The 25,356-nt window shown below is 38.8% G+C and overlaps 2 protein-coding genes across 3 annotated transcripts in view; both read right to left on the bottom strand.

The window, feature by feature from the left end:
* The window catches only part of atp9b (ATPase phospholipid transporting 9B), a 45,115-nt gene extending 32,121 nt beyond the window's left edge, over positions 1 to 12,994 (bottom strand). Inside the window, exons 1-6 of one of the 2 annotated variants that reach the window (XM_053334289.1) lie at positions 12,905 to 12,967; positions 12,404 to 12,475; positions 5,591 to 5,764; positions 1,993 to 2,143; positions 853 to 966; positions 319 to 427 (exon numbers count right to left, since the gene is read on the bottom strand). In XM_053334289.1, the coding sequence (XP_053190264.1) occupies positions 319 to 427; positions 853 to 966; positions 1,993 to 2,143; positions 5,591 to 5,764; positions 12,404 to 12,411 (556 nt within the window). In that variant the 5' untranslated portion in view covers positions 12,412 to 12,475; positions 12,905 to 12,967. Of the gene's footprint in view, positions 1 to 318; positions 428 to 852; positions 967 to 1,992; positions 2,144 to 5,590; positions 5,765 to 12,403; positions 12,476 to 12,904 lie in introns of both variants that reach the window. The other variant, XM_053334288.1, reaches the window with a different exon arrangement.
* A 1,729-nt stretch (positions 12,995 to 14,723) lies between these two features.
* Positions 14,724 to 23,727, bottom strand: sall3b (spalt-like transcription factor 3b). The gene is made up of 4 exons (XM_053334452.1): positions 23,646 to 23,727; positions 16,352 to 19,330; positions 15,891 to 16,228; positions 14,724 to 15,116 (listed from the first exon to the last, which is right to left on the bottom strand). The coding sequence occupies exons 1-4, from the start codon at positions 23,725 to 23,727 to the stop codon at positions 14,724 to 14,726; spliced, it is 3,792 nt and encodes a 1,263-aa protein (XP_053190427.1).
* Between the last annotated feature and the right edge of the window lie 1,629 nt (positions 23,728 to 25,356).

The following is a 25,356-nucleotide window of genomic DNA, read 5'->3' as shown; positions in this document are numbered from 1 at the left end:
GTACATGCACATGAGCACACACACAGGGTGTGAAAGCTACATCCTCAGCATGGGTCACAGATATCACACGAGGGGATTTACCACACATTCAACAAAGGGACAGATATTAGCTCATACAGTCTTGAGAAATGGAGAGAGGAAAATCAATGCAATTACAGCGAGAAGAATGACTTCTGTTACAAGTGTAGATCCAGAGTGTGTCTCTTAATTGCATGGGGAAAGCTTGACTATTCACTGGAATATCCGTTATCGTAATGTCAGCAAACAGTGACAGCCGTGAGGAGTGCGGACAGGTTTCATTTCACGTCCTTCGCTCACCTCGCACTGTGAGCTTGCTGTACAGTTGAGAGTTCATCTCTTTGTCCCGTTGGTAGCGTCGCACTTCATCCACGGCCTCTCGCACCATTGTGACGGCTAACACGAAACCCTGAGCGACAAGAGAGGATTTCAGAAACAGATCCACCACCATCAAGATCACTTACAAAGCTACACTGACAACAGAATACCTTATCATAACATATACAGCTTACATTGTTTATTCTCTAATGATGCCAGAACTACACAAACTGTTTTTCCTCTTTTAAACATATTTTAAAACATATTGATCATCAGTACGACACAGGAATTTAATTTAAACTGTGGCTATGGAGGTAAACAGATTAGTCCAAAATCTTCTGAACTGTGTTAATTATTTTCACTATTGATGGATTGATTGTTCACTCTAGGAAGTGAAGGAACAACTTGTTTTGCCTGGCCGACAGCTAACAGCTCAAACCCCCAAAATATTTCATTTACAATCATGATCTTGATTTTAATTTTCCCACAAATAGAGTAAAAAACACATTTATTTACCAGAGGTGCCCAGTATGTATACAAATATCCGATTTTCAGCGATGGCACAAACTGGGAACAGGCCACCACCAGAAAGTAGAGATTAAGGAAGAACTTGAACTGCTGGTAGAGAACCTGAGAGGGGGACAGAAGACATGGATTGAGTGAGGTGAGTGAACACGTCAGCGGGGTGAGTCAAAGACGACAACAGCTGCCAGAGAAGACAAAGAGGATGCGGCGACAACAAAGCAGGTAGGATGGGTTACTGTACAAGTTCCAAGGTGGAATAAGATACATGTTAATGCTGTTAAGTTTACATTAACCTAATGGAAACTCTGACACTTCTGTTTCAATTGGCACAAAAAGCCTACGTACGTGACGACCACAATAACAGAAATGAAAAAGCACCTTTCCTTTGATAAAAACCTAGCTGAGTTTTATAGCATCAGATATCGTGTCAGGTGGAATTTACCAGAGAATTTCTAAACTCACACATACCAGAGTCCCACCTGTGACTTATTAAGGTTTCTTTGCTAATGGGCTATCCATCAGCAAGGATCCCTTACTACTCTATTTATCTAAGGTCACATTTTGAATAATGTTTGCAATAATGAGAGCCTAGCATCTAGTCACAGATTATCAGAGACAATGGGATCAATGGACGATGCTCTACAGTTAATGAACCCCCTGACCTTTAGGGAAAAATGCACACTGCTAAACTCAATTTGTGTGTATTTAATAATTCAAAGTGGAGGGAGGAAAAACAGCCGTTTTGTTCACCGCTGATGAGAATATCTACGTCTCTAATAGACAGTTGACATTTTATAGCTTAGGAAAAAAGGCAACCCTCTTAATCATGGAACCATTTGCTTTTTAATAAGTAAGTCTGATGGACCTCTAATGTCCCCTACAGTGTAAACCCTTAACTTAATGTCAGAACAGTTAACATTAGAATAGATGCAATGAACGCTCCTGTGCTTTACATACAGTTCATCTGTAAAGATCAACATATTTTAACTGGAAGCATGAATTGCCACTATGGGGACTATAAAAGCCAGAACTCAAACAAGAGCCATAAATGAACCAAAGATTTGAAGTTAAAATGTGCATTGTATAACATGAGGAAAGATGGATACACTTAAAAAACAGAAGCCAACTCACCCCAGGCACAAAGGTGACGATGTTGTACTTCTGGTTTTTGATGGCGTTTTTGGGGTATTTCTCTTCACACTTCTCCGGGCAGCCGAGCCAAACCGTCCTGGCCTTCAGCTCCTTCTTCCTCCGACATACATGTGCCAGACAATCGCAGCAGCTGAGGCAGGAAAACATTATCCAGAGTAAATACAAAAAACACCAAGCAAATGCTGATAAATGTAAGGTTGTGATTAGTTTGGTTGCGTACATTCTCAGACACTTATAGTAACCAACTCAAATAATGAGAGATACTGACTGCATGTGAATTTTGATTGAATTTGATTCATGCAGCTGCAGCCCAAAGACTGATTTTTCACCTGACACACAGCAGAATTAGAAAGGGAAGGAGAGGTAACACTGCACAAATTAGGAAACTCAAGCAATAAATTATATGGTTAGCTAATATAATAAGAAATATACGGATTACATCCTATCACTGAAAAATACAGATACTTTTTAAAGAGCGTATAGGTTGATTTTCACATGGGAGGCCCTGTTGGCATACTTTTTTCTCTCTCTATTCATTTCCTATCTGTTTTTACCGTTGAGTTGAGTTATTAAACAAAAGCAAAAATGCCAAAAAGCAGTTTTTTTCAGCTGCCAAAGGACACCAAAGTTCACCACAGGACCTCTGATGGGGAGGACAACTCAAAACATGCTTCTAGTGATAGAAAATGAAGAAATAAAAACAGATGTCAGCCAAAGAATTAGTTGAAAAAAAAAAAAAAAAAGATGTTGCTTTTAATTATATTTTATTTTAATTTATATCATTACATTATTATTTTATTTATCCATATTGTTTCCATCTATTTTAATAATATTCAAATACCAATAAATAAAGAAATTCCTGGATTTTTCTTAATAAATCACTGAAATAATGACCTCTTGTTTTTAGTATGGGGCACATTAGAGTGCACACACTAAAGTGGAGATCTCCACCAGGTGTGTCTGGGAGCATGTATAGTCTGGTAATGATACAGTAGTCGAGCATCCTCCTAGATTCATCTAACTGTATAAACTGTATAAACTTAATAAACTATAAATAAATTAAAAATGGGATTATTAGTCCTAACTTCTCAATTTAAACATTATTTATTTAGAACATTTTGTTGTAACACACCACACAAAATAAAACCTCTCCCCTCCCAAACAATGAAAAGTTGAATCTCACTCAGTTGTCCTTCCTGGCTTCCTTACAGTCAAGATGTGGACAAAGCTAATGGAATTGAGGATTTACTCATCTTGTATCATGCTTAACTTTAGCGGATCATAACATATCAGGTATGGAATTAATCTGCAGACGCTCCACTTCAAGATGAGAACATAATTTTCAGTATGTCAGTTTGTGAGTGCAGACTTGTTTTTAGTCTAGTCGGTTGACGGAGGTGTCTTTTGCCGTAGTTTCTGATCACTTGCGCCCCATACCAGCTGGTTTCAGGAGTGAGAGTCTGCAGTTAATGGCGCTATAAAACACGTTATAAAATAGGTTTTTCAACATTTGTGAAATCACTGCAACCACGAGAGATCCTTGAGCATACAGTTGTAAACATGCACAAAAAATATTAGGCTGATGGGTCCAGTAGTTTGTGATATTAGCAGCAGACAGACACACACAACCAAACACATGATCTACAACAAATATCAAGACTTTGCAATGAAACAATCTTATTTCATCTTAATTTTCTCCTTAATTGTGGCCAATAAACTCCACAGCTGTGCCCTGCTACATCCTACAGTAGCGGTTTTATTTATATCTCCCAGCTTGTCAGTGTTAATTAGATCTTCAAGGCTTCTATTGACACAATTTTATAAAAGAAGTCCTTTATTTCTACCGCTTTGAGTGATCTGAAAAGGTTAGTATCTCTCTAGGAGGGAATTTCCTTGCTAATGCTCTCGTTAGCTGACTTATTTCAGAGCTGAATGAGTCGGCTAATGTCAAGAACCAGACATGCTGTGTGTATGCAGGCATCATGTTTAACACGTCTGTTCCTTCTTCCTTGTTAGTTTTACCTTTCGTCAACTGTTTCTAACATGCAAGGACCATTTTTTCTCTGTGTACTTGTATTATTAGTGTGACACCATCAAAGTTCTATGAGGAGATTAGAGAGATGATTGTAGATTGAGGTTTACTTTCGAAAAAAGTATTTGACTTTCTATCAACCTGCTAATGACTACATTGGAGCTTATCTAGAATATCTCCATGAAATGCAAACATGCTGTAGTGTGAGGGGAAATTACAATCAGAGCAGCCTGATGTGAGCATGACCTAAACTGGCACCTGGGGGGGAGAGAAGGGAGAGTGTCGGTGTATACCGTCATGCTGATCGACTTGGCTTTTCCACTTTTTAAGCAAGTTGGCAAAACATGAAACTAAATAAATCAACTTTGGTAAAAGTCTTGTTTATATTGGCCTCAATGTTCTCAGTCTCTGTGCACTCTGAGTCCAGATTCATAAGAGAGATTATTTGAGCAAATGAATACTATTTAAATAATATGCCATTTGAACAGTCAAGGCTTATTCAGTGTGAATTATTTGTGTTTTATAATCCCACACAAAGCACACATAAAATTACTGGAAAGCATCAAACTGGTCAGCTGTGAAAAATCCGATTTGTTCATTAGTGGGGGGATGGGGAGGGGGGGATCAATATGCTGCTTCAACTGGAGATGCACCACTAACAACAAAACGACGATGAATACGCAATATTCAGCTAAAGCAAATATTCCTCTTTTTTTTGGCCAATGAAGTGCTGTACAAACATTTGTTTACAAATGTTACACTTTATTGTTCTGGCATAAACAAACACTCCTCTCTTAGCCAGAAAGGAGCATCTTTAGAGGGCAAAATCTGTCAAATTAATCATTAGCTAAATAAACCGCACCGTTCTGTTTGACCTGAAAATCTTTTTGGACTGCTGATGCGCATCGAGGAACTCGACCAAAAACATGCCCTTATCCTCTCTTTGCACTTCATGCACAACTACCAGTGCGTTTGAAATCCAAACTGATCATCACAAGCATACTTACTGACAATATACACTACACATAAATTTACAGAATGACAAAACTCAACTTTCAGAGTCAGTTAAGGTCCGAATGGGAGGAGTAGAGTAATTTATTGAGGATAAAAGCATTGCTCATCTGTATTTCCTCTTAAAATCCCCGACTTGGCAACCGTTCTTGGACTATGCTGAACTTCAGTTTTTAAGCATAACTTCACATAATATCCTGTGCCCTTTATGTCTGGAAATCAATATGATGGATAGGTTTCAATTTTTAAAATCTTGATAATATTGTGTAATAATAGTAATAAGTTCACTATCTTACATCAACATGAATATCCAAAGCTCTCAAGGACACTGTACTTAGGTGGTAAAACTATGTGACAGAAATAGCAAATCTCTTAAGAAATTATCTCTGCTTGTTTGTCTAAAAATGGGATCTCTCCTGAGAAGGGGAACACGAAGAGCTATACAAGATTATGCTGTTGATCTGTGCCTAATTTCTTTGAGTAAAGTCATTAAAAATCATATGACAAACAATAATGTGATGGATCTATAAATACCTGCCACAGAGGACTTTCCATCCTCCTAGGAGGAACCATCCGAGCCCTCTCTGTCTCTGATTGACTCTGGCACGGGGCAGTGTCTGGTAGTCGCTCTCGTCATTCTCAAAGCCTTCCTCCGACATCATCAGAGGCATCTCATCCAGGTTAGAAGGCTCATCTTCTAGAGAGTATCTGTGATGACAGAGAAACAGTCAAATAAAATAAAATATTAAGACAGGGTTGTGAAAGTGAGGACTGACAACAATTTTTGGCTGGAGTACAATTACACATACTGTCCTCCAGCCATGTAAATATTAGATGTAGAGCTGCAACTATTAGTCCATCAACAGAGAATTCATTGTTTCAGTTATTTTACAAGCAAAAATATCAACAGCTCTCGAGTCAAAGGGTATAAATACAGGCTCTAAGAAATGGTAAGTGGTATTTTTCACTGTTTTTTAGGATTTCACCGACCAGCCGATAAATCGAGAACACAACGAGCAGATTAATGAAAATAATAGTTGCAGGTCTGATTTAATGTTACAACATTCCCTAGAGATGAATGAAGGTAACGGCACAGCAAAAAAAGATATACTCTACATAATAATAATAATAATGAGAGAATTATATGAAGCATTTTTAACATTAAAATCCTCTCTTGATCCACAAGGATTATGAAGTATACAAATATATATACACACACATCTACACACAGGCTGTGTGAACAAAGCCTGCCAAATTTTGTAGTTGGTTGAATTCTTTTCACACCACCAGATGTGAAAAATGTGGTGAAAGACTGAAGAATAGCACGGATTAAAGCTAGTTAGCACAGTTGGCTCAGTTCCTCTATGGCTAAGTACTGTATAGCACACCTCCTATTCACATTTTAAAAAGACATTGGAAACACTCTTGAGGAGCAGATAATGTCTTATTCATGAGGCCCCTCTAAAGACTCGAGGACGTCTGTTCATCGGGAGAAGCCTACATGAGCTCACAATGACGGCTAAGTCACTAGAAACCCAGGCTATATGTTCACTGAGAACACACAGGAGGGATTCATATGTTACTCTGTCAAACAATGAAACACACAAAAGAGAAAAAAAAACAAAAAAAAAAAACAAAACCACAGCAACTTACAACAAAACAAACTAATCATAATATGAGGATGATGAAGAAGGACGCGTCTAAAATCTAAAACGGAATCTTAAATGAAAGTCTTTCCTAATAAACTTGATATTTAAATGAGTAGAAATCAATAATCCTCTACTGAAACACAGCTTAATGTGACAGATCTAGTGCAGACCGCAGTGAGTATTGAGTAGCAGAGGGGATATCAGGTTCACTATAAGCAGAGCTGCTCTCTTGGTTACTATAAAGTCAAAGCAGCTTTCTTTCTGTTGACATGCAGCAGTGCCTTTGCTGTTCACAACTTCCCACTAAATCTCATCTATTTCTGAGCTTTAAAAGTGCATTAAAACATTATACTGGGTTTTTTCTGAATGTATTAAATCAATTAAAGTAATTGTAACTCTTTCAGTATCCTGTGAATCTGCTCAATCTAATGACACTGACTGATTTCACTATGGTTGATATTCACATCTTCCTTTCAATAAATATGTATTGCCAATTAATTATGATGCAGAAAAACTAAATTAGGTATTAAAAGGGGAAATTGCACACTGTGAATATGATGGTTTCTTAAAACTAAGTCACCTACAAAGTAGAAAAGTGCAATTATTTTTAAGCTTGGAGCAAACTGGGGGGGGGGGGGGGGGGGCGTATTGCCCATGTCACTCTTAAAAGCGTAATCCTACAACAACCAGAAAGCATAGCGCACGTCCCATCTAATGACTACTGACCAGTTTGACACCAGCAGAGCGGTTGTTTATCAAAGATTGAGGCTTATTTTCACTTATAAAACGTTCTTCCTTATCAAGTCTGGGTATACATCATACCGGTGTGCAAGGATAATTTAAAAATGGTCATTTCGATCATTGCGAACTCAGAGAGCTGCACACAGGAAGTCAAAACAGAGTTTGTCGTCGTCATTTTAACTAAATTTGGGAAACAATCAAGGATAAAGAAGTGAAAAACTGCAACCAAACACACTTTCTTTCACCCATGTTTGACAATAAGGAACTGGATCCTTGATGGCGCTCAAGCAGAAGTTCACGTACAGGTAACACAACGCAATCGCTGCTCTGTATTGAGAGTTAAAGCCTGATGTAATACTCTGTGGAGCTTTGTTGAACCGGACTGTGTTTCCCTGTCAGTGTAGTGCTGAAGAGCAAAGTTTTCATCTGTCTCCTTTCTCTCTGACAATCCTCACAGGTCACCAGTCGATACCACAAAACTACCCCAGCTGCAGCGCCTGCCTTTCAGCTGTGGCTGTCACTTCCTCCTCACTAGCTATGTTTTTAAATATGCTGATATTTTAAAGTATTTAATAGTTTGATATATTAGCGTCTGTTTGTCCATATCGCTGGTGTAACACGGAGACCCACGTTTCACAGTCCTTGAAGGCACCACTACAAAAAATGAAGAAACAGAGTTATTATTCAAAGGCAGATCTCCAAACTTCTGCCAATAAATGAATGAGGAGCTCTGGATGAAGGCAAGATGGAGGGAAGTTAATAACTGCTCATATACTACCCACATTGTAATGATACAATGTTGGTTGAAAATCATCAAAGTTTCCCTTTAACAAAAATCTGAATTAAGACGGCTCCCTTTAAGCCGTTCCTTTGCATATTGGTCAATGACGTGACGCAACCAGTATTTTATCATAAAAATCTGATTATATACAGGAAGATACATGTGAACTCAATAAAATTCACTTGTGCAACCCAACACTACATATTTTAACAAATTTTACATCATTTGTCAAAACTTGAAAATGGTTGTTTTTATGATATGGCCTTCTCAATATTGACATAATACTTGAAAAATTAAATGTATAAATACTATTACTATATATTTTTCATTTTCATTTGGTGTTTTTAAATTAAATAATTTGTATAAGTATACTTAAATACACTGTAGGCGGATAAAATATTATCATCCTTTTGTGGTTACACCATTTGACATTTTCAGGAGCATTCAGTCTTACTTTTTTTTTTTTAATGGTGCAAATGTCATTTCAAATGCAATAAAACCAACAAAAATACAAAATGTACATTTTAACAAACCTGGTGCTGCTTTTAAAGCTATTTCAGATATTTTTGAATTGCTCATCTTGCCAAACCTTATTTGTCACTGACCCATACACATTAAACTTTCCCCAAAGCTGTGTTGCAGGTCTTAAAAGGGAATTTAAAAAAAAATGTACATCTGAAAATATGGCACCAACAAAAAAAAAGCTTTGGGTGCTGAGATGATACATTTCTAAATCTGGAACATCAAATCCTGATTTGTGAAGCTGTCTGTAAAACTTCCCCCCCTAATGTAACTTGATTGGGAATGAGACGATCATGTGCTTTAATTTTTGAAACATAATCACACACACAACATACACTCATACAAACACTGCATTCATGCATAAAGTGAGTGAATACATGCCACTAATGCAAAACAACTTACTGTAACAACATCAGCCAAAAAGACACTAAAGTAGTGAATAAACCTCCTGTGATGTTGGTTTAATGTCTGCTTTAATTGGGTATGAAGGCTTGCTAGACAACATGTTAGCTGGCCCTGCTCTAAATAGTGGCCTAAAAGAGCAGCAGAGTTTAAAACCATGTGACATTCAAGTATCTTCCTTGCCAATCTGAAGCGATGCATTTGATTTGGTTAAATGGTTCCTCCCAAACACTAGGGGGGACATAGGGGGGACATGGTAAAAGCAAGAGAGGCAGGATTATTTAAGGTCATGCCAGTCATCACAGGTGCGCTGATGGTCAGAGGCAAAAAGCTTTTCGACTGTGCTCAGGAGTAGAGCTGGCCAATAAATCCATACTATATCAATACCATGATATTTTATAGATATCATCTTAGATTTTGATTTTGAATATTGCTATATCATGAGATGATATAAGTGTTGTCTTTTCCTGCTTTTAAAGGCTGCATTACAGTAAACATTTAAGTTTCTGAGCTTAACAGACTGTTTTATTATCTGCCTTTATCCACTGTCAAAATATCCATATTGAGGTATTTGGGTGAAAGGACTAATTTTTTTGTTTTTTGTTTTCTTTTATTGTTTATTTATTTATGTAAAAGTGTAACGAAAGGCGCAGACAATGTGCACTATGAAATTTGGTAAAAATAAATAAAAACATGATTAAATCAACTGGAAAAGACTGAATAAAGCATCGAAATCATCAGAGCTGTTAGTGGCTAAAGTTTGGAGCATAGTCATTATACCAACAAGAGGCAGAATATGGAAATGGCTCTAGAAGTGTATGTCGAATCATCATCATAACCAACCACAAAATACTGGATATCTTTCGGCAAATTTAGCTCATTCTAGTCCCTGTTTCTGCTGGTCTATAGAACCAAGCACCAAACTATTAGAGAGGGTTAATATCATAAACCTCCGTAATGATGAGAACCATGAGCAGCAGGGAAGAGGCAAAAATCAGATTTCAGATGGCTCTCAAAGATATTGATGGTATACTGGAATACTGGATCTCAACATATAGATCAAAGACAAACTAAGGTAGAAAAATGTATGACGAAATGCAAAAGTTGAAACCTGAAATACGGAAGGATACAGACATAATCTGGGAGGGGAGGGGAAGGGAGGTCAAAAGGTCTGTTTGAATCAGCACTTTAACCAGTACAATGGTTTATATTTTTTAACTAGCACTTTATAAAGGTCATGTGTTTTTATAACAGATTTTAGTATTCTTATTTATATTTAGACATTACGTATGTATTTTTATCTTGCTATTGGTTTTATTTACTCTTACACATCTTGCCTTTCATGCTTACATTGAGCTGCTGGAAACCTATATTTCCCATTGGGATCAATAAAGTGACTTGAATTAAAAAATGTAATAAATAAAAAAATTAAATAAATCTGAAGACCCCCACTCCTCAAAAAAAAAAAAAAAAAAAAAAAAAAGGATATAAAAAGTGATTCCAAACCAGACTGTGAAAATGAAACACCCACATCAGCGGGGTAAACAAGCACTGAGTACATTTCGACATTAGGATGTAAAGTTGCAAATCAAGTCTTGAGGTTTTGGACTCAGCAACCGTTGCACTTGAGCCAACATGGGTGTCACCAGCAACCACCAAAGAAGATCTTTGAGAGAGAGTTGTGTTGAAACTTGCAAACAAGTTGTGTGAGCCACCGTGTTCCCTGCCACACAACTCCCACAAATGATTACATAACTATTCAACTTTCAAACCAGTGTGGTTTGAAAGGGCTGGTTTGTAAAACACAGTGTTGCTAGTTGTCCTGTGCAGCATCAGTACTGTTGCAAACCATAAATGGAAAAGCTTCATTTGTGACATTTCATTTGAGTCTGACCTCCAAAATGAGGCTGGACAAGTTCTCTACGGGGCCCAATAAACTGTCATGTGCATTTTATGACCGAGAGCAAGAGAAAGGAAAACAGCATGCATGGCAGAGGTGTTTCCCTCATAATCTGAGATCAAGTGTGATTTTGGCAGAGAGGAAAGGTACACAAACATTATCATAACTCAGGAGGAGATGCTTACATGCAAAGCCAGTCGTGGCAGATACTTTCGTAGTGGGCTAGCCAGTGGTGGAAAGTAAACAAGTACATTTACTCAAGTACTGTGTTGAAGTAAAATTTGTGGTACTTCTACTTTGAGTATTTCCATTTGATGCTACCTTACTTGCACTCCACTACATTTCAGGAGTAAATATTGTAATTTCTACTCCACTACATTTATCGAACAGCTTTAGTTACGTTTCAGATAAAGATTTGACACAGTGGATAATATAACAAGCTTTTAAAATACAACACATTGTTAAAGATGAAACAATAGGTTTCCAATTTGTTTGTCTTTTAACGTCTTATAAAAATCAGTGTTTAGTCAGGTTCACATTTCAGATGTCTGAGTTAACAGCTCCATCAAATAATTATTTTTCCCTCTAACCTTCTCACATCGTTTCATTTCAATAAATGTTCAAATGATCCAATATTTCACCAAAAATCTAAAATTTAGAGAAAAAGTCCAAAAACTGAAAGTTTTCTAAATCAAAACTTTGTTTTTTCTTCTTTCCTCTCCCATCAAGCCTCTCAAGCCTCTCAGATTTACCTACTGACACTTTAAAGGGCTCCACCGCTAGGTTGGGGATATATAATAATATATCAGTCACAGGGATGAAACCACTACTTTTACTGTAATACTTTAACTACATCAGGCTCATAACACTTACATACATAATACTGTAGTTTTACTTAAGTAGGATTTTTCATGCAGCTCTTACTTATAATGGAGTGTTTTTACTTAAGTAAAGGATTTGAGTACTTGTTGTACAACTGTCAGTTAGGAATTGTCCACAATGCGGTCACATGACTACCCTCCAGCTGCTACAACAGTCACGTGCTGCTCTAACACGGATGTTTCAACATTAATAATCAAATGATGTCATATATAATAACATATTAGTCACATGGATTAAATGAGTATGTTTATTCTACTACCATGACTACATTTTGCTGTTAATACTTGTGTACTTTTACGTTAGTGGGATTCTTTATACCGGACTTTTACTTGTATTTTTATATAGCTTCATTGTACTTTTACTTTAATAAAGGGTCTAAATACTTTTTCCACCACTGAGGGCAACTAAATACACATGATATTAACTTACTATTATCGACTTCAACAGCTTCCTACTTGGATTAAAAGTACCTGGTCATGCGCCTACTTCACTTCCTGTCCATTCCTCACCCTGATGGCTTTATTAGCTCATCCTTGGCCAGTCTGAAAAATGAACAGGCTGGTAAATGTCGACCACAGCACACAGAACAAGTTTCTACAGCACATGACGAACTTAGTTTAACAAACAGCAGCTGTCATTGACTTTGAATTAAAATACCAGAGTGAGGGACTGAGCAGTGCAGCTTTCTAAAGACATCTGTCACTACATTTAAGTAGTACACATTTCTGTCTATTAAAGTCAGATTAAACATTTGACATTTTAGCCTTGAGGACGATAGAGAGATAACAAAACAGAGCAGAAAATGCGAAGGCAGAGCTAGCAACACAAGCTAACAGCCAATACCCGCACACAAACACAAACACGGACCCTGGGAGCAAAGCGACGCAGCGAAATATAAACAAGTTATTTTGACAAAGGTCTGTTTTTTCAGTACTCGACCAATGGAACAGGAAAAACTGGGCCCTCCATACCTTGAAGATCTGGCTGAGTTGTAATACGTGATTCTCTTCGAGTTTTTCCGCACTGGATTTAACGGGATGCTGTCAGCCATCTTGGCTGGGCAGTACACGTCATGACGTCACACGGAAAAAACGTTCAGGAATTATGCTGCGTTCACTGACTGAGCAGACATGCCGTAACTGTGACAACTCTCGACCAAAGAAGGTCCAGGATGCAATAGGCTATCTGCCTGTTTTTTTTTTTTTGTTTGTTTGTTTGTTTTATTAAAATGATGTCTGCTTCTTTCTGTTGCTTTAGCACAATGTAGCTCTTAGTAAATTGTTGAGAGCTAATAATGAAAGATTTATAGAAATGTTTTTTTCTCACTGAAAATCGGGCCTAGGAGACGGCAACAAGAGAGAAGTATGAGCTTTCCAGAAGACAGTGAAAGTGCCATGCACGATCCCTTGCTTAAATTCACTTTGGTCACTATTTAATCAATTAAGTCTAATAAAATGAGGCTGTGAAACATTGGAGCTTTTAGGAGACTCTTAACAAGTTGTTTCAACTTGTCCGCCTTTATCCATCTGGTTTGTTTTCAGTTTAGTTTAAAGCTATCAACTTGATCTTACTTTGTTTATTTTTCATAGCCCACCATGCTATATTCCATAAATGGTTTAATGCGTTTTTAATCGGCCTGTGTTTCCCATCAGACTTTGTAACCACAATTTCCAACGAAATCTCGATTTTTTCCCCCCAAAGAATTTAATTGTCTGATGTGCTTCTGATAAATTAATAGTTGCTCTTAGAAAAAAAAGAGACTTTTTTATTCCCCCGTTCACAGTCGAGATGGACTGCACTGCAGGGATGTGCATACAAAACGTATTTATTGTACCAAAATGATTAATTGGTTAATTCAAATTATTATTATTGTTGTTGTTAGTATTATTATTGTTGGTGTTTTTGTTGTTATCCAGAGTGTTGTGTTTTGTAGTATGCTTGAAAAAGGTACAGTTCACTGTATGGCTACTATCAAAACATTAAGATAAATAAGAATGCAGGAATAACATGTTTGCAAATGCATTTTGTCTGAGTTGAATCGGAACAATCTTGAGCCTCTTCTGTTTGTCCTTATACAGATTTTTGAAGATATTTTTTGTCTTGAAGACTTTATGGGATTGCACAATGCATGAGGTCCAGTAGAGAAGTAAAAGTAATAATTAGTTATGCATGTCAAGCTCAATTAAATTAAATGAATGCAAGAGCTCTGTTCATGTTTTTACTTTTTACTCCAGGTTCTTTGAAGTAGTGTGTTAAATGACAAAGACAAGTAAAATTCTTTTCAGTATTTAAACAGTGTGTGGGGTTGTGAATTGAACATACAGACTGTTTGTTCTAGTTTTTATTCTGTTCAGCTGTTGTTCAAGAATGACAAATTTTCACCATAACATTGACAACAGATCATTGCAGTTTGTAATTGTGGATATTTATGAGCATATTTTTGTGCTTTGCACCAGCTAGCAGCATTGGGCAGCTGTCCAGAAGAGAGCAGACTCTTTGCATTATTGATCTGAACATATGTTCCCTTCTTCAGAGCAACCATACGTCAAAGCACCGTAGGAATTCTCAGGTACAAGTTAAACAACTTATTTACTGTATAGAAAAGAAAAACATTCACAAATGACTGTAAAGTAAAATAGCAAAATGTGAATACCCTACTGTTCTCTGTCAATTGATAAAAAGTTCTTTTTTTAAGTCTATATATAATATATAAGAACAAACAAGATGTTTTACAAATATTTTAATGTCCATAATAGTTTGCATAAGTATTTCATCACCATTTAGTTTTATTCAATTGATTCCAATTTCTTTACTGTCATCAATCAGCATAGAAAAATGCCTGTTATTTCCCAGGTCCATGCCAGTCTTGTTTAGGCTCGTTATTGGACTTCCTGCGGTGCTCACTCTGTCCATGCCTGCAGTCATAGGGTGAAGCTGAGAGATGCCTCTATTCTGAATCACTGAGATCTCATTGTTCTTCATGGCCAGGCTGTTGGTGATAGCTGTCGCGTACCGGTTCCAAAATCCAGGGTCTACATTCATTGCTCGAGCTGCTAGGTCCTTCTGAAACATCTCTCCAAACTTCATCGCCTCTCCACCTAGCAGGGCCATGGGGTTCTCCACCGACAGCCTACGACCTCTCCTGGCCGGTGCATTGTTCCACATGTGAGTTCCCATATGAACCTGCAGATTAAATCAGAACATGTTTAATGTGGTGGATGTATTTTTTTCTCCAAAATACAAAAACATTAAGCATGGATGGCCCCAGTAATCAGGCCAGCTCCACTAGAACATTTGGTACTTTATTCTCCCCATTAAACTACTTAACTATTACTTCACACTTTTTTACTGATATATTAGGTCTACTGAAAAATGCAAAAATTTTCCAAACACATCTCCATGAAGTTTCAGAAATATTGCTTAACTTGGAAAGGCATTTCATGTCCAACCATATTTACAAGATCGGACAATGCCATAATTCAACTGATGGTTTTTTGAATAGCTTTACTGATATAGAGTTGAACTATTCTGATAAATGGTCATTTTTTCTTTTTTCTGAGAAACTGTGTTAATTGTGATCATTTTTGTAAATATAAAAGCATGTATTTTTTGAGAATAAGTATGTAAGTATGCAATGTAGAATTTGTATCCAGGAATGTTTTAAGTTTCAACAGTTTAATGACTTGTTTTATGAACTTGCTTTACTTCCTCTTTTTTTGTTCTTCACTTTTCCCTGGCAAGGTACACAGCGCATTTATGCAAGAGAAACCCTGTGAATGCTTTGTTTCTCTACAGCTGCAGAGAGGTTACACTGTTGCCATGTACTCTATGGTGCCTTGCCCTGTGCTGAAAGCATGGTCCACTATACAACACCACATAGTTTGAAACGTGCAGTGGAAACACTTGAAGGATTTAGTTTTAGAATGTAGTGATTAATTTAAATTCATTAAAATCTACCTTAAGATTGCCTTTAGTTGTGAAAGCTCTGCCACAGATGGAGCAGACAAATGGTTTTTCGCCGGTGTGTGTGCGCTCGTGGATCTGAAGGGCGCTGGCTGACGAGAAGTTCTTTCCACAGGCGTTGCAGTTGTGCTGCTTCGGTGTTCGGCGAGGAGGCGCAGCGCCGAGCAGGGAGGTCATTCCTGGGCTGACGACTGATGGATAAGCTGCAGGGATGTGGACACTGAAAGGTGGGTGCTGCCCTTCGGTCAGGTTGTTTGACTGACTGTGACCGTTCACCTCCGTTTTTATCATGCCTGATGATGTGCTGGTAACCAGACTGGGAATGGTTTGACCTGCAGTAATAAAATGTTACATTATTCAAACTTTCAACAAATATTAAAATACTTCAAACACCAAACTGAACATTCACAGGATATGACAATTTCACTAAATGAAAACATGACATTTCAATGTACCTCTTTCTCTGCTCAGTTGGAGTGACGTACTATAAGGAGTCTCTTCTTTCACACATAGTTTGCCCGGCTGTATTCCTCTCAGCTCTTGGGCCGCTGAAGCTGCTGATGCAGAGTTTGGAGACTCAGGTTGTTCTCTCTTCACTGAGGCTGCCAAAGACTCTCGAGATGGTGATCTCACCATCATGCCTTCTGAGTTGCTTTGAATAGGAGACGCTGAAACACCAGGTGAATAGGAGGATTCGGACACATTTGGGCTGTTTGCACTAAAACTCTCCACCCTTTTCTCTGATAAAGAGCCTTTAGTATTGAGTTGGCGGCTGTCATTAAAACCATTTGTCAGAGATTGAATACCAAAGGAGTGGTTTAGGCTTACTGTGGAGTCAATCATCCTCATTTGGTTCTCCAGGGCTGCTATACTTGAAACAACAGCAGAGGACTTAGGAGGCGAAATGCAAACAAAGCTCACTGGTTTAAACAGATTCACACCTTCCTCCATATTTTCTACCTCCTCTTCCTCCTCTTCATTATCATCCTCCATGGAAATATCATCATTGAGGTCATTTCCATTGCTGCTGAGACTGTCAAAGTTCTTCTCATTGATACAGACGTCACCATCCATCTCCTGCAGCCCGTCCACCAGAGTTGAGTCTGGAATCTGCCCAACCATATGCATACGGATATGCTGCTGAAGAACAACAGCGTTGGTGAACTTCTTCTGGCATATGGGACATGAATGTTGCACTTGAACTGGTGGATTTTCTCTGTGAACGCCAATGTGAGTCTTTAGGTTGCCTTTGGTGGTGAAAGCCCTGCCACAAACTTTACATTTAAAGGGCCTCTCACCAGTGTGAATGCGGTAGTGCATCTTCAGCGCACTCTGACAGCTAAGGACACGGTGACAGAGGACGCACTGGTTGGGGTCTGTTATCTTTTTATCAATATTCTCCACCAGCTGCTGAAGCTTTGAGGTTTCAGATGTTTGCATAGAGTCCATGAGGCCACCTGCTGTGAATTTACTTTCTTCGGAGTTTAATGAGAGAGGTGGAGAGTTGGAGACCGGTGATGCTGAAGTGACAGGTTCAGGTGTGGTGGCCACAGATGGGATTGTGGTGCTGGTTGCCTCTGTTACTGGGTTGGCTCTCAGTCTCAGGGTACAGTTTTGAGGCAGGTGTACCCCCTCGGTTTTCAGTATATTGGATGCTTCTGTCTCACGGTTAGACTGCGGAGACTCTGAAACAGGAGAGAAATTAGCCTCACTGCCTCTGTGGTTAGGTGACAAAGATACACATTCACCAGTAGCTGACTGGTAGGGAGATTTAATGGATGGTGTTACACTTACAGGGTCATTTGAGCCTCCAGTACTGGTAACACTGGAGGAAAGCGGAAGACCTATTGAGCCTGACAAAGTTGCTACAACAGGTTTGTTATCCAGCCATGAGGAGACAGGTTTTTCTGGGGGGATGGACATCCCATAGGGAATCCCAGAACTTGTTGGCACATTGTCTAGATATTCTGGCACAGGGTATGGGTTCATCTGGACATGAGGATACTTCTCTTTATGCCTCTGGAAGTGCACCTTTAAGTTCCCTTTTGTGGAAAAGCGATTGCCACAGATGTTGCATTTGAAGGGCCGCTCTCCTGTATGGGAGCGCAGGTGGATCTGCAGAGCACTGTCGCTGCCAAACACTTTGGCACAGAACCTGCATTTATGCTTGAAGAAGGGATCCTCTGGGCTGGGCTTCGTTTCGAACAGGGACACGCTAGGCAGTTTTCCTTTCCTGTGCTTCATCAGGGCTGCAAGAGGGTCAAGTGCATTAGCTGTGGCGGCAATGCTAGCCAAGGGATTGGGAAAAATGACACTGCTTGGGGGGCTCTGAGGTAGAAATGGCAGGCTAGAGGATGAGCTGAGGAGACTACTCTGCCCCAGGGAGAGTGGGCTGGAGGAGCTCAGTGTCTGAGTACAGCTAAGGCTGGACGTGTGTGAGCCTGTATATGGAGGCAATAATGTGGAGATGCTGCTGCTGCTGCTGCAGCTGGAAAGAGGTGGGGCTGATTTTTCTGAGGAGGCTGAGGTACATGTAACGTCTCTAAAGGTGGAATGCCCACATACAGTTTGTGAGGAGAGACTTTGTGACTTTTCAAGCGCAGACGACAAAGAAACAGCAGCCTGTCCATTGATGGTTGAGGGCATCGTTCCTGACAGTGGCAGGATTGGAGGAGGGATGATGCCTTGGGATGGGAAAGGGGTAGGTGCTAGAGACAGGGATCTGGACATTGGATTTAACGCTGCCTGGGTTGGTTGTCTGTTCATGATGGCTACCTGGCTGCAGATCTGCTCAATAAGCTGCAGCTGGTGGACCTGTTGTTGCTGGAGAGCTAGCAGGTGTTCCAGGATCACTGGGATGGCTGCTGAAGCTGCCTTTCCTCCAGTGCCACTGCTGTTGATCCCCTGGGAGAACTGTGCAACAGCCACCCTGGTACTATGAAGGATCTCCAACGTCACATTTGTACTCGGCCGGCTGTAGCTGCCAGCAGCTGACATCTGGGGTGATGTGGGCTCAGCTGAATCTGTAGGCTGAGGGCTGGAGGTTGTAGTGTATTTGTCCTGCGGGCAATGCTCGAGCTCCATGGCTTCTTCCCGCTCTCTCCCTTCCTCTAAATTATCCAGGCTGTCACTGTCGTTCACCAGCGTCTCTCCCAGCTCAAAGCCAGCGTCTGTTGACTCGACTGCAGACGAGTCACTGGATGCGATGCTAGGGACTGGAGAGGGTCCGATAGGAGATTCCTCAGGAACATGCATCCCCTCATTGTCCTTCACTATCAGCACCAAGGGATCCTCAGTGCAGACTTTCTGATGTTCACTCAGTTCAGTCCAAGTGAAGAACTCAGCACAGCATTTGTCACAAATGTGTGTTTCTTCACTGCTGTGGTGACCCTCAACTCCACTAGTCTCCTCTCTCTCAACACCTTCTGTGAGGCCTGAAACCAGGGGGAAAAAAGAAATATTAAGAATATAAAATTGATAACTAATTGCAGAGATAAATATCCTTTACCACACTGTAATTAATTCCCACAGACCCACCAGCGAGTCCATCTTTCCAAACATTGTTCAAACACACAGAACTGTAAATTCCACCAGAGATCCCAAAGATAACAAACATGTCAAGCTGAATGAAAAGGAGTTTCTATAAAATGATGCAAAGCACAACTTGGAACAGATAATTTGATGTAATGCTGCTGCAATGAAAAAAACATCTGGGTTTCTATAATTTGCCTAATACAAACATATACATAGGGAGTGTGGAAGAGTATACTGTACGTACAGTATTTTTACACAGCGTTTTGTTTTTTTAATCTTTGAAGCCATTTAAAGTTTTAATTGCAAAGTGTAGCCACTTTATTTTTCTGAATTTATACGCGGAATTGGAAAAGTAAATGTTTTCCCAAGCACTTAAAGTTTATAGCTTGTGCAGCTGCATGACAGTTAATTTTTACTACGTGATACCACAGTAAAACTTTAAATTCAACAGGCTCTATACGAACATTTCTTTAAAGTACTAACAGTTTTTAACTCACACTGCCTGTTTTCAAATGTTAAAATCTTTTAGAAAAATCAATAAATCTCAATTGTGTATTCAGACAGATAATGACATTTCATACCGTGTATTGATTTTGTAAACATTTATATAATTTAGTAACGTGTCATCCAAAAAATAAAAAGTGGGCTTACAACATTTTGTCTTCATTTTACCCTGATTAGGGATCCAGAAGTTTAATCAAATAATGTGAAGCCAGTTGACACTATTTTGATTCACACTTTCCTGTGACTGACGTTTGTTGTTTAATTATTGATCATGCTCGAAGTTCTGATTAACTTAATTACCTTTTTCCATTTCTCGAAGAACACAACTTTTTGTATCAAATGATTGTAAGACAAGCAGTAGCAGGCAACAGAAAATTGATATATTCTTAATATTATATTATTTTTATTATTTGACTCCTTCAATTGAAAGTGGGGTTATTTCTATTCTTCACTACATCTGAATACCTAAAGTTTATTTGTAAAGTTTTACTGGAACAAAATCAAAATTTAAAGAAAGAAAATAAAAGAAAGCCACTACTGATTATTACATTTGGTTATGTCTAAATCTTATAACACATTTATCACTTGTGTATCACATTTCAAAAAACATTCATAAAACTTGCTTTCAGTTTTACAGTGAACTTTTGACATCTTAGCTTGCTTTCTCCTCTTGTGGTACAGTAGCTGATATGTGACATTTTTCTTGAAAAAATTTTGACTTTACAATCACTGTTGCATCTGCTCAGGCTCTGCCCCATTAGGAAACAGACAGCGATAGCAGATGGAAAGATTGTGGGGGAAATCAATAGTAAATCATTTTAACATACACTCGGGCTTCCCCACACCAATTAATGAATAACCATTTCATAACAAGTAAAGGAGTGGAATGGATCTTATGAGATTGTTGAAGTTTGACTATGCAATTGGATTTTAGAATTAAATCATTTTGCAAACATGTTTGTTGCACCATGACATTAAATACTTATTTTAAAGATAGAAATCCACCGAAAGAATTCTTTCTGCCACATACTTCTTAATAACAAAATAATTTATGACACTGCAGTGTGTGTGTGTGTGTGTGTGTGTGTGTGTGTGTGTGTGTGAGTGTGATATATCTTAAACACAGTACATTTGGGCCAAAAGCAATTTAAACATATGTATATGTTTATGTTGGAGTGAAGATGAATATATATGTGTGTCTTCATGTGTGTTTGCAGTTGTAGTCAATGTACTCCAATTATCACCAGGTTTTACCACCTGAAACAATGAGTCCCAGTGTGCTCAAGCGAAACATATTAGGTACATTAACAATTATACCAAATCCTCATTCAAACACACTGTGCAATGTCTGCATTAACTGAGATCATAAAACCTGATTTACACTCTTTTCAGCTCAGGAAAGCAGAGTGCAATGAGTGTGGACTGAACAAAATCTATTTGAAAGTACGACCTGTCAGAAGTAAATAATCAGTCGTTGGCTAACCAAGTGGGTGGTCTGAAGATCACCAAGGCGATTCAGCAAACACAGGAGCGAAAACGCTTTCCGTGTTTTAGCTCGGCATTTTGTCTGCACTTTGTAAGATTTACTTCCAGAGAAAACAAAGAAAAGATCAGTTTTGATTTAAAGCGTTGACTATATGTCCAAATATAATAACAATGACAGAAATTTATTTTAAAATTTCACTCTCGTAATTCACTCTATCCATAATTTTGGGAGCAGAAAACAGATTTATGTCTGTTTCTTGCTGTGTGGTTTGGCAATGAGGGAAGAAAAAAAAAATCATCAAGCTGCAGCTGCAAAGCAAACACACTCTCAGCCCAGCGATAATGCCTCTTTGCTTCTCTGTGTGACCTCTGGGCTTCAGAGGTTGATGGTTCAGATGTACTAATTGTATTATGATCCAGACACGGAGCACTTGCCCCTCACAGGGTGAGGCTGACAAAGGTTAAGTCAGCAGGCTCTATCAAAGCCCATCTCAGAGTGGCGGAGCCCCCCGCCTGGCTGCAGGACTGTGGGAGGGCATGAGTGAGGAGGGCCTTTCACACTCGACACCTTTTCACAGCTTCAAATAATAAGAAAGTGACATAACACTGTAAATAAAGACACATAAGAAGAACTGTGAGTGTAAATTGAATTAATCTGTTATAATGGTTTCTTGTTTACAGGCCTTTTGCTTTTGAGAATAAACAGACAATGTCGCCATAAATATGAACAAAGTCGACAATAATATAAATTAACACAGAGATGCGAAATGAATCATATTGCATTATATTAATTTAGATGAATTTAGATTTATATACTGCCAGTTATAGTCTGCTAGGATGCAAAACCGTGGCCTCATAGATTTTGCACCAAATGAAAAGATCGCAGGCCAAATTCAATTTTACAATTCAGTCATTTTTGGATAAACATTTGAAATCAACTCAGTGGTTTAAAGGTCAATTTATGGTTAAAATGTTCTTGCAAATTTGATATCCTCAGCTGTTAGAGCTGATTAAAAGGTTCAAATAACATCCAGGCTTTCCTGCAGGTACAGGAAGAGAAAATGCAATTGTTTGATTAAATATTAAAATATTAGAAATTATGTAAGGCTGCTGGTGTATCATAACATAGGCTGCTAATATGATTGAGTAAGTGAGGTCTGGTTACAAATAATATTAAACATGCTGATAATTTCAGATAATTATTTTATCAGTATTGTCTCCTGACAAAACATTAAGAACAAGAAACAATAGACGCTGTGAATCATTTCATCTTTAGTTTTTATATTATTTATGAAATTATTTTCATTTCATATATATAAGAAATGTTAATAAGGCATTACATTAAAATACAAGAGTCCCCATGCATGTAAATACACTGAAAACATTTCAAACAGACTCTGCTTTTCTTAATGTTACATGTTCATGTAATGTTTTTCTAGTTTATAGTGTTAATGTCTTTCATTTCAATTTAAGTTGAAATAATTGTCAGGAAGGCCTCGAGCCAAAACACTGGATAACTTTGGACATCATCTGCAGAATTAAAACATTAAATAATATTAGATATATGTCATTTATTGTTAGTGGCTATTTTTGTGGGTTGATTGTGTATTTTGATGTTTTTGGCGGTACAGTGCGTTTTACATTAGGCCCTGTTTCCACCGCCCCTAGGACTGTTCAACGTAAATTAAATTAAAACATGATGATGGTTTTATTTGGTGTTATTCCTCAGAAGTGCCATCATCTTCACAGCTGCTTGTTTGTACCTCTCCACGAGTTAATAAATCTGGATGTTTTTTTTAAGACACGTTGAAAACTGATTAAAATATAACTCAGTCTCTTTTCCTGGCCTGATCATAAACTTTTTTTAGTCTGGCAGAGATTCATTTGGCACACTTGAAACTGAAATCTTACTTGTGGAAACTAAATTATGTTAAAAAATATCAAATTAAACGTTTAAAAGTCAGACAGAAAGTGAAAAGTTTAGCAAGTTGAATCACTCTATCGTTCCTCTGACTGGCGACATGAAGTTTTACCGACTTTTTTACATTTTCTAAACACAGTTTTAGTCTTAGTCTATTCCTATACCTAAACGTGTTCTGTGTAGTATAATCATTTGAATGAAGCATTTCTTCTTTTTCTTTATGCTGGTCATCCAATCAGATATTCAGCTGTGTCAAACAGCAACTGAGGTAAAAAATAGTCGTCTAAAGACTCCCGGACACATACCATTTTTACGCAGCAGTCCGGTCTGTGGCGCTTCTTCGTCTGACTTGAGGTGCTGCGGCTTGGCTTGCTTGCGGCGGGACATGTTGATCTTTCTCTGCGAGTGGCAGCTGCCTTTCGTCGGATCATCTACAACCAGCGAATGGGACCCTTTAGAGGGAGCGGGGTCGGTGAAATAAGCGAACAGTGTCTGGTGTTGATGCCCGTGTGCAGATTGCGCATGTCAGTGTAATTATGATGGAGGAAGGATAATGCTTTTACGACTCTTGCTGCCCTTCAGTGGGTGATTGGCTGCGGTCCAGCCAACTCACGCTAGATATGGAAATGAGGGATGGGGTTTAATAATAATTAGTTCACTTCCTGTCCGGTGAGCAGCTGCTTTTACGCACAACTCCGAGCAGCTCCATCATGGTATAGTCCGACCTGAACTCCTGAGACTTCTCATGCGTTTTGGAGCAGTCTTGGCTTTAACTTTGTGCTCAAATGCTGCATCTTCGTATAGTCCATAAATGTTTAAGATGTACTTTTCTTTCCTTTGCCTGCACCTGAGCTTTTTTTTTAGGTGCGTTTATATCAAAAGAGACGCTCCAGTTTGAGCTGGCTTCTTGGGCTGTGGATGGGTGGATGTCCCGGTTGTATCTCTCGCCTTACACACACACACAAACACACACACACAAACACACACACTTAAGACAGCAGAGCCACCTAGCAGAAGCAGTTATCCTTCCACAGGAGGACAGGCTGTATGTTGCGTCTTCACAAAAAAAGAAGTGTAAAGTCCCGAAGCGACGAGGCAGAAGAGGCGATTCTTGCGTAAAAAGATGAAAAGCCTCGCAAACCAGAAGTCGGCGGATTAAATACGTGTGTAAAGTCAAACTTTGTGCGTTAAAAGCTCACTCAGGTCGCAGAGAGGTCCGACCTCAAACTGGTGACTGTCGGAAGTGCCCGACTCCCTGGTTTGTCCGAGGCACCGGCGCTCTCCTTGTTGCCTCCGCCTCCGGTCCATCATTAAATGCCCTTCAGCCGACTGCGATAGGCTACTGCCAGGATACCACAGGAGGTGTTGGAGCCCTTGCTTCATTTGTTACGACCTCCCACAATTTGGCGCCATAAGAGGCTGAAAAATGTTTCTATGCTGTAAAAGACATCTTACTGTGAGTGATGAAAGATTTCAGTGAACTCAGTTTATAATCTTAAATTTTATGTGAATATAAAAGACAAAAACTAGGCCTACCAGACTTTCGATTTTGTAGTTTTATATAGGCTAAGTTTTGGTTGTTGGGTGACTTACAAGCACCAACTACTTTGATTGTTTAGCACTAAAGATATCACCAAAAAGTCAAAATGATAGATAAAGCCAAATACGAGTATGGATTGTATAACAGAATCTGTATTAATGTTATTGTTTGATCCTCCTCTTCCACAGACTGTAGCTATTTCAAAGCTGTGCGAAGAATGAAGCATACTTCTCTGGAGCTGTAATCCCTTTTCATCAGGCATTGTCCCAAAACTTGTAATTATGTGGTATTAAAAGATGCAGCAGGGGGAGGACAGAATCAGCTGTTGATAATTGCAAGTACTACACAACAGCCTGGTATTGATCGGCATGTCTCCTATTCCCCTGCTATGGAGAGATAAGGAGGCCCCACTCCTGCTGGAATATAATTTCTTCTGACCTATCAGGTTTCTACAGACTTATGATGAATAGCCAGAG

This window comes from Scomber japonicus, chromosome 15 (assembly GCF_027409825.1).
Source record: "Scomber japonicus isolate fScoJap1 chromosome 15, fScoJap1.pri, whole genome shotgun sequence".
In the NCBI taxonomy this organism is placed as follows: Eukaryota; Metazoa; Chordata; class Actinopteri; order Scombriformes; family Scombridae; genus Scomber; species Scomber japonicus.
The sequence above is the reverse complement of the archived record's forward strand: the minus strand, read 5'-3'. Positions and strand labels throughout refer to the sequence as shown.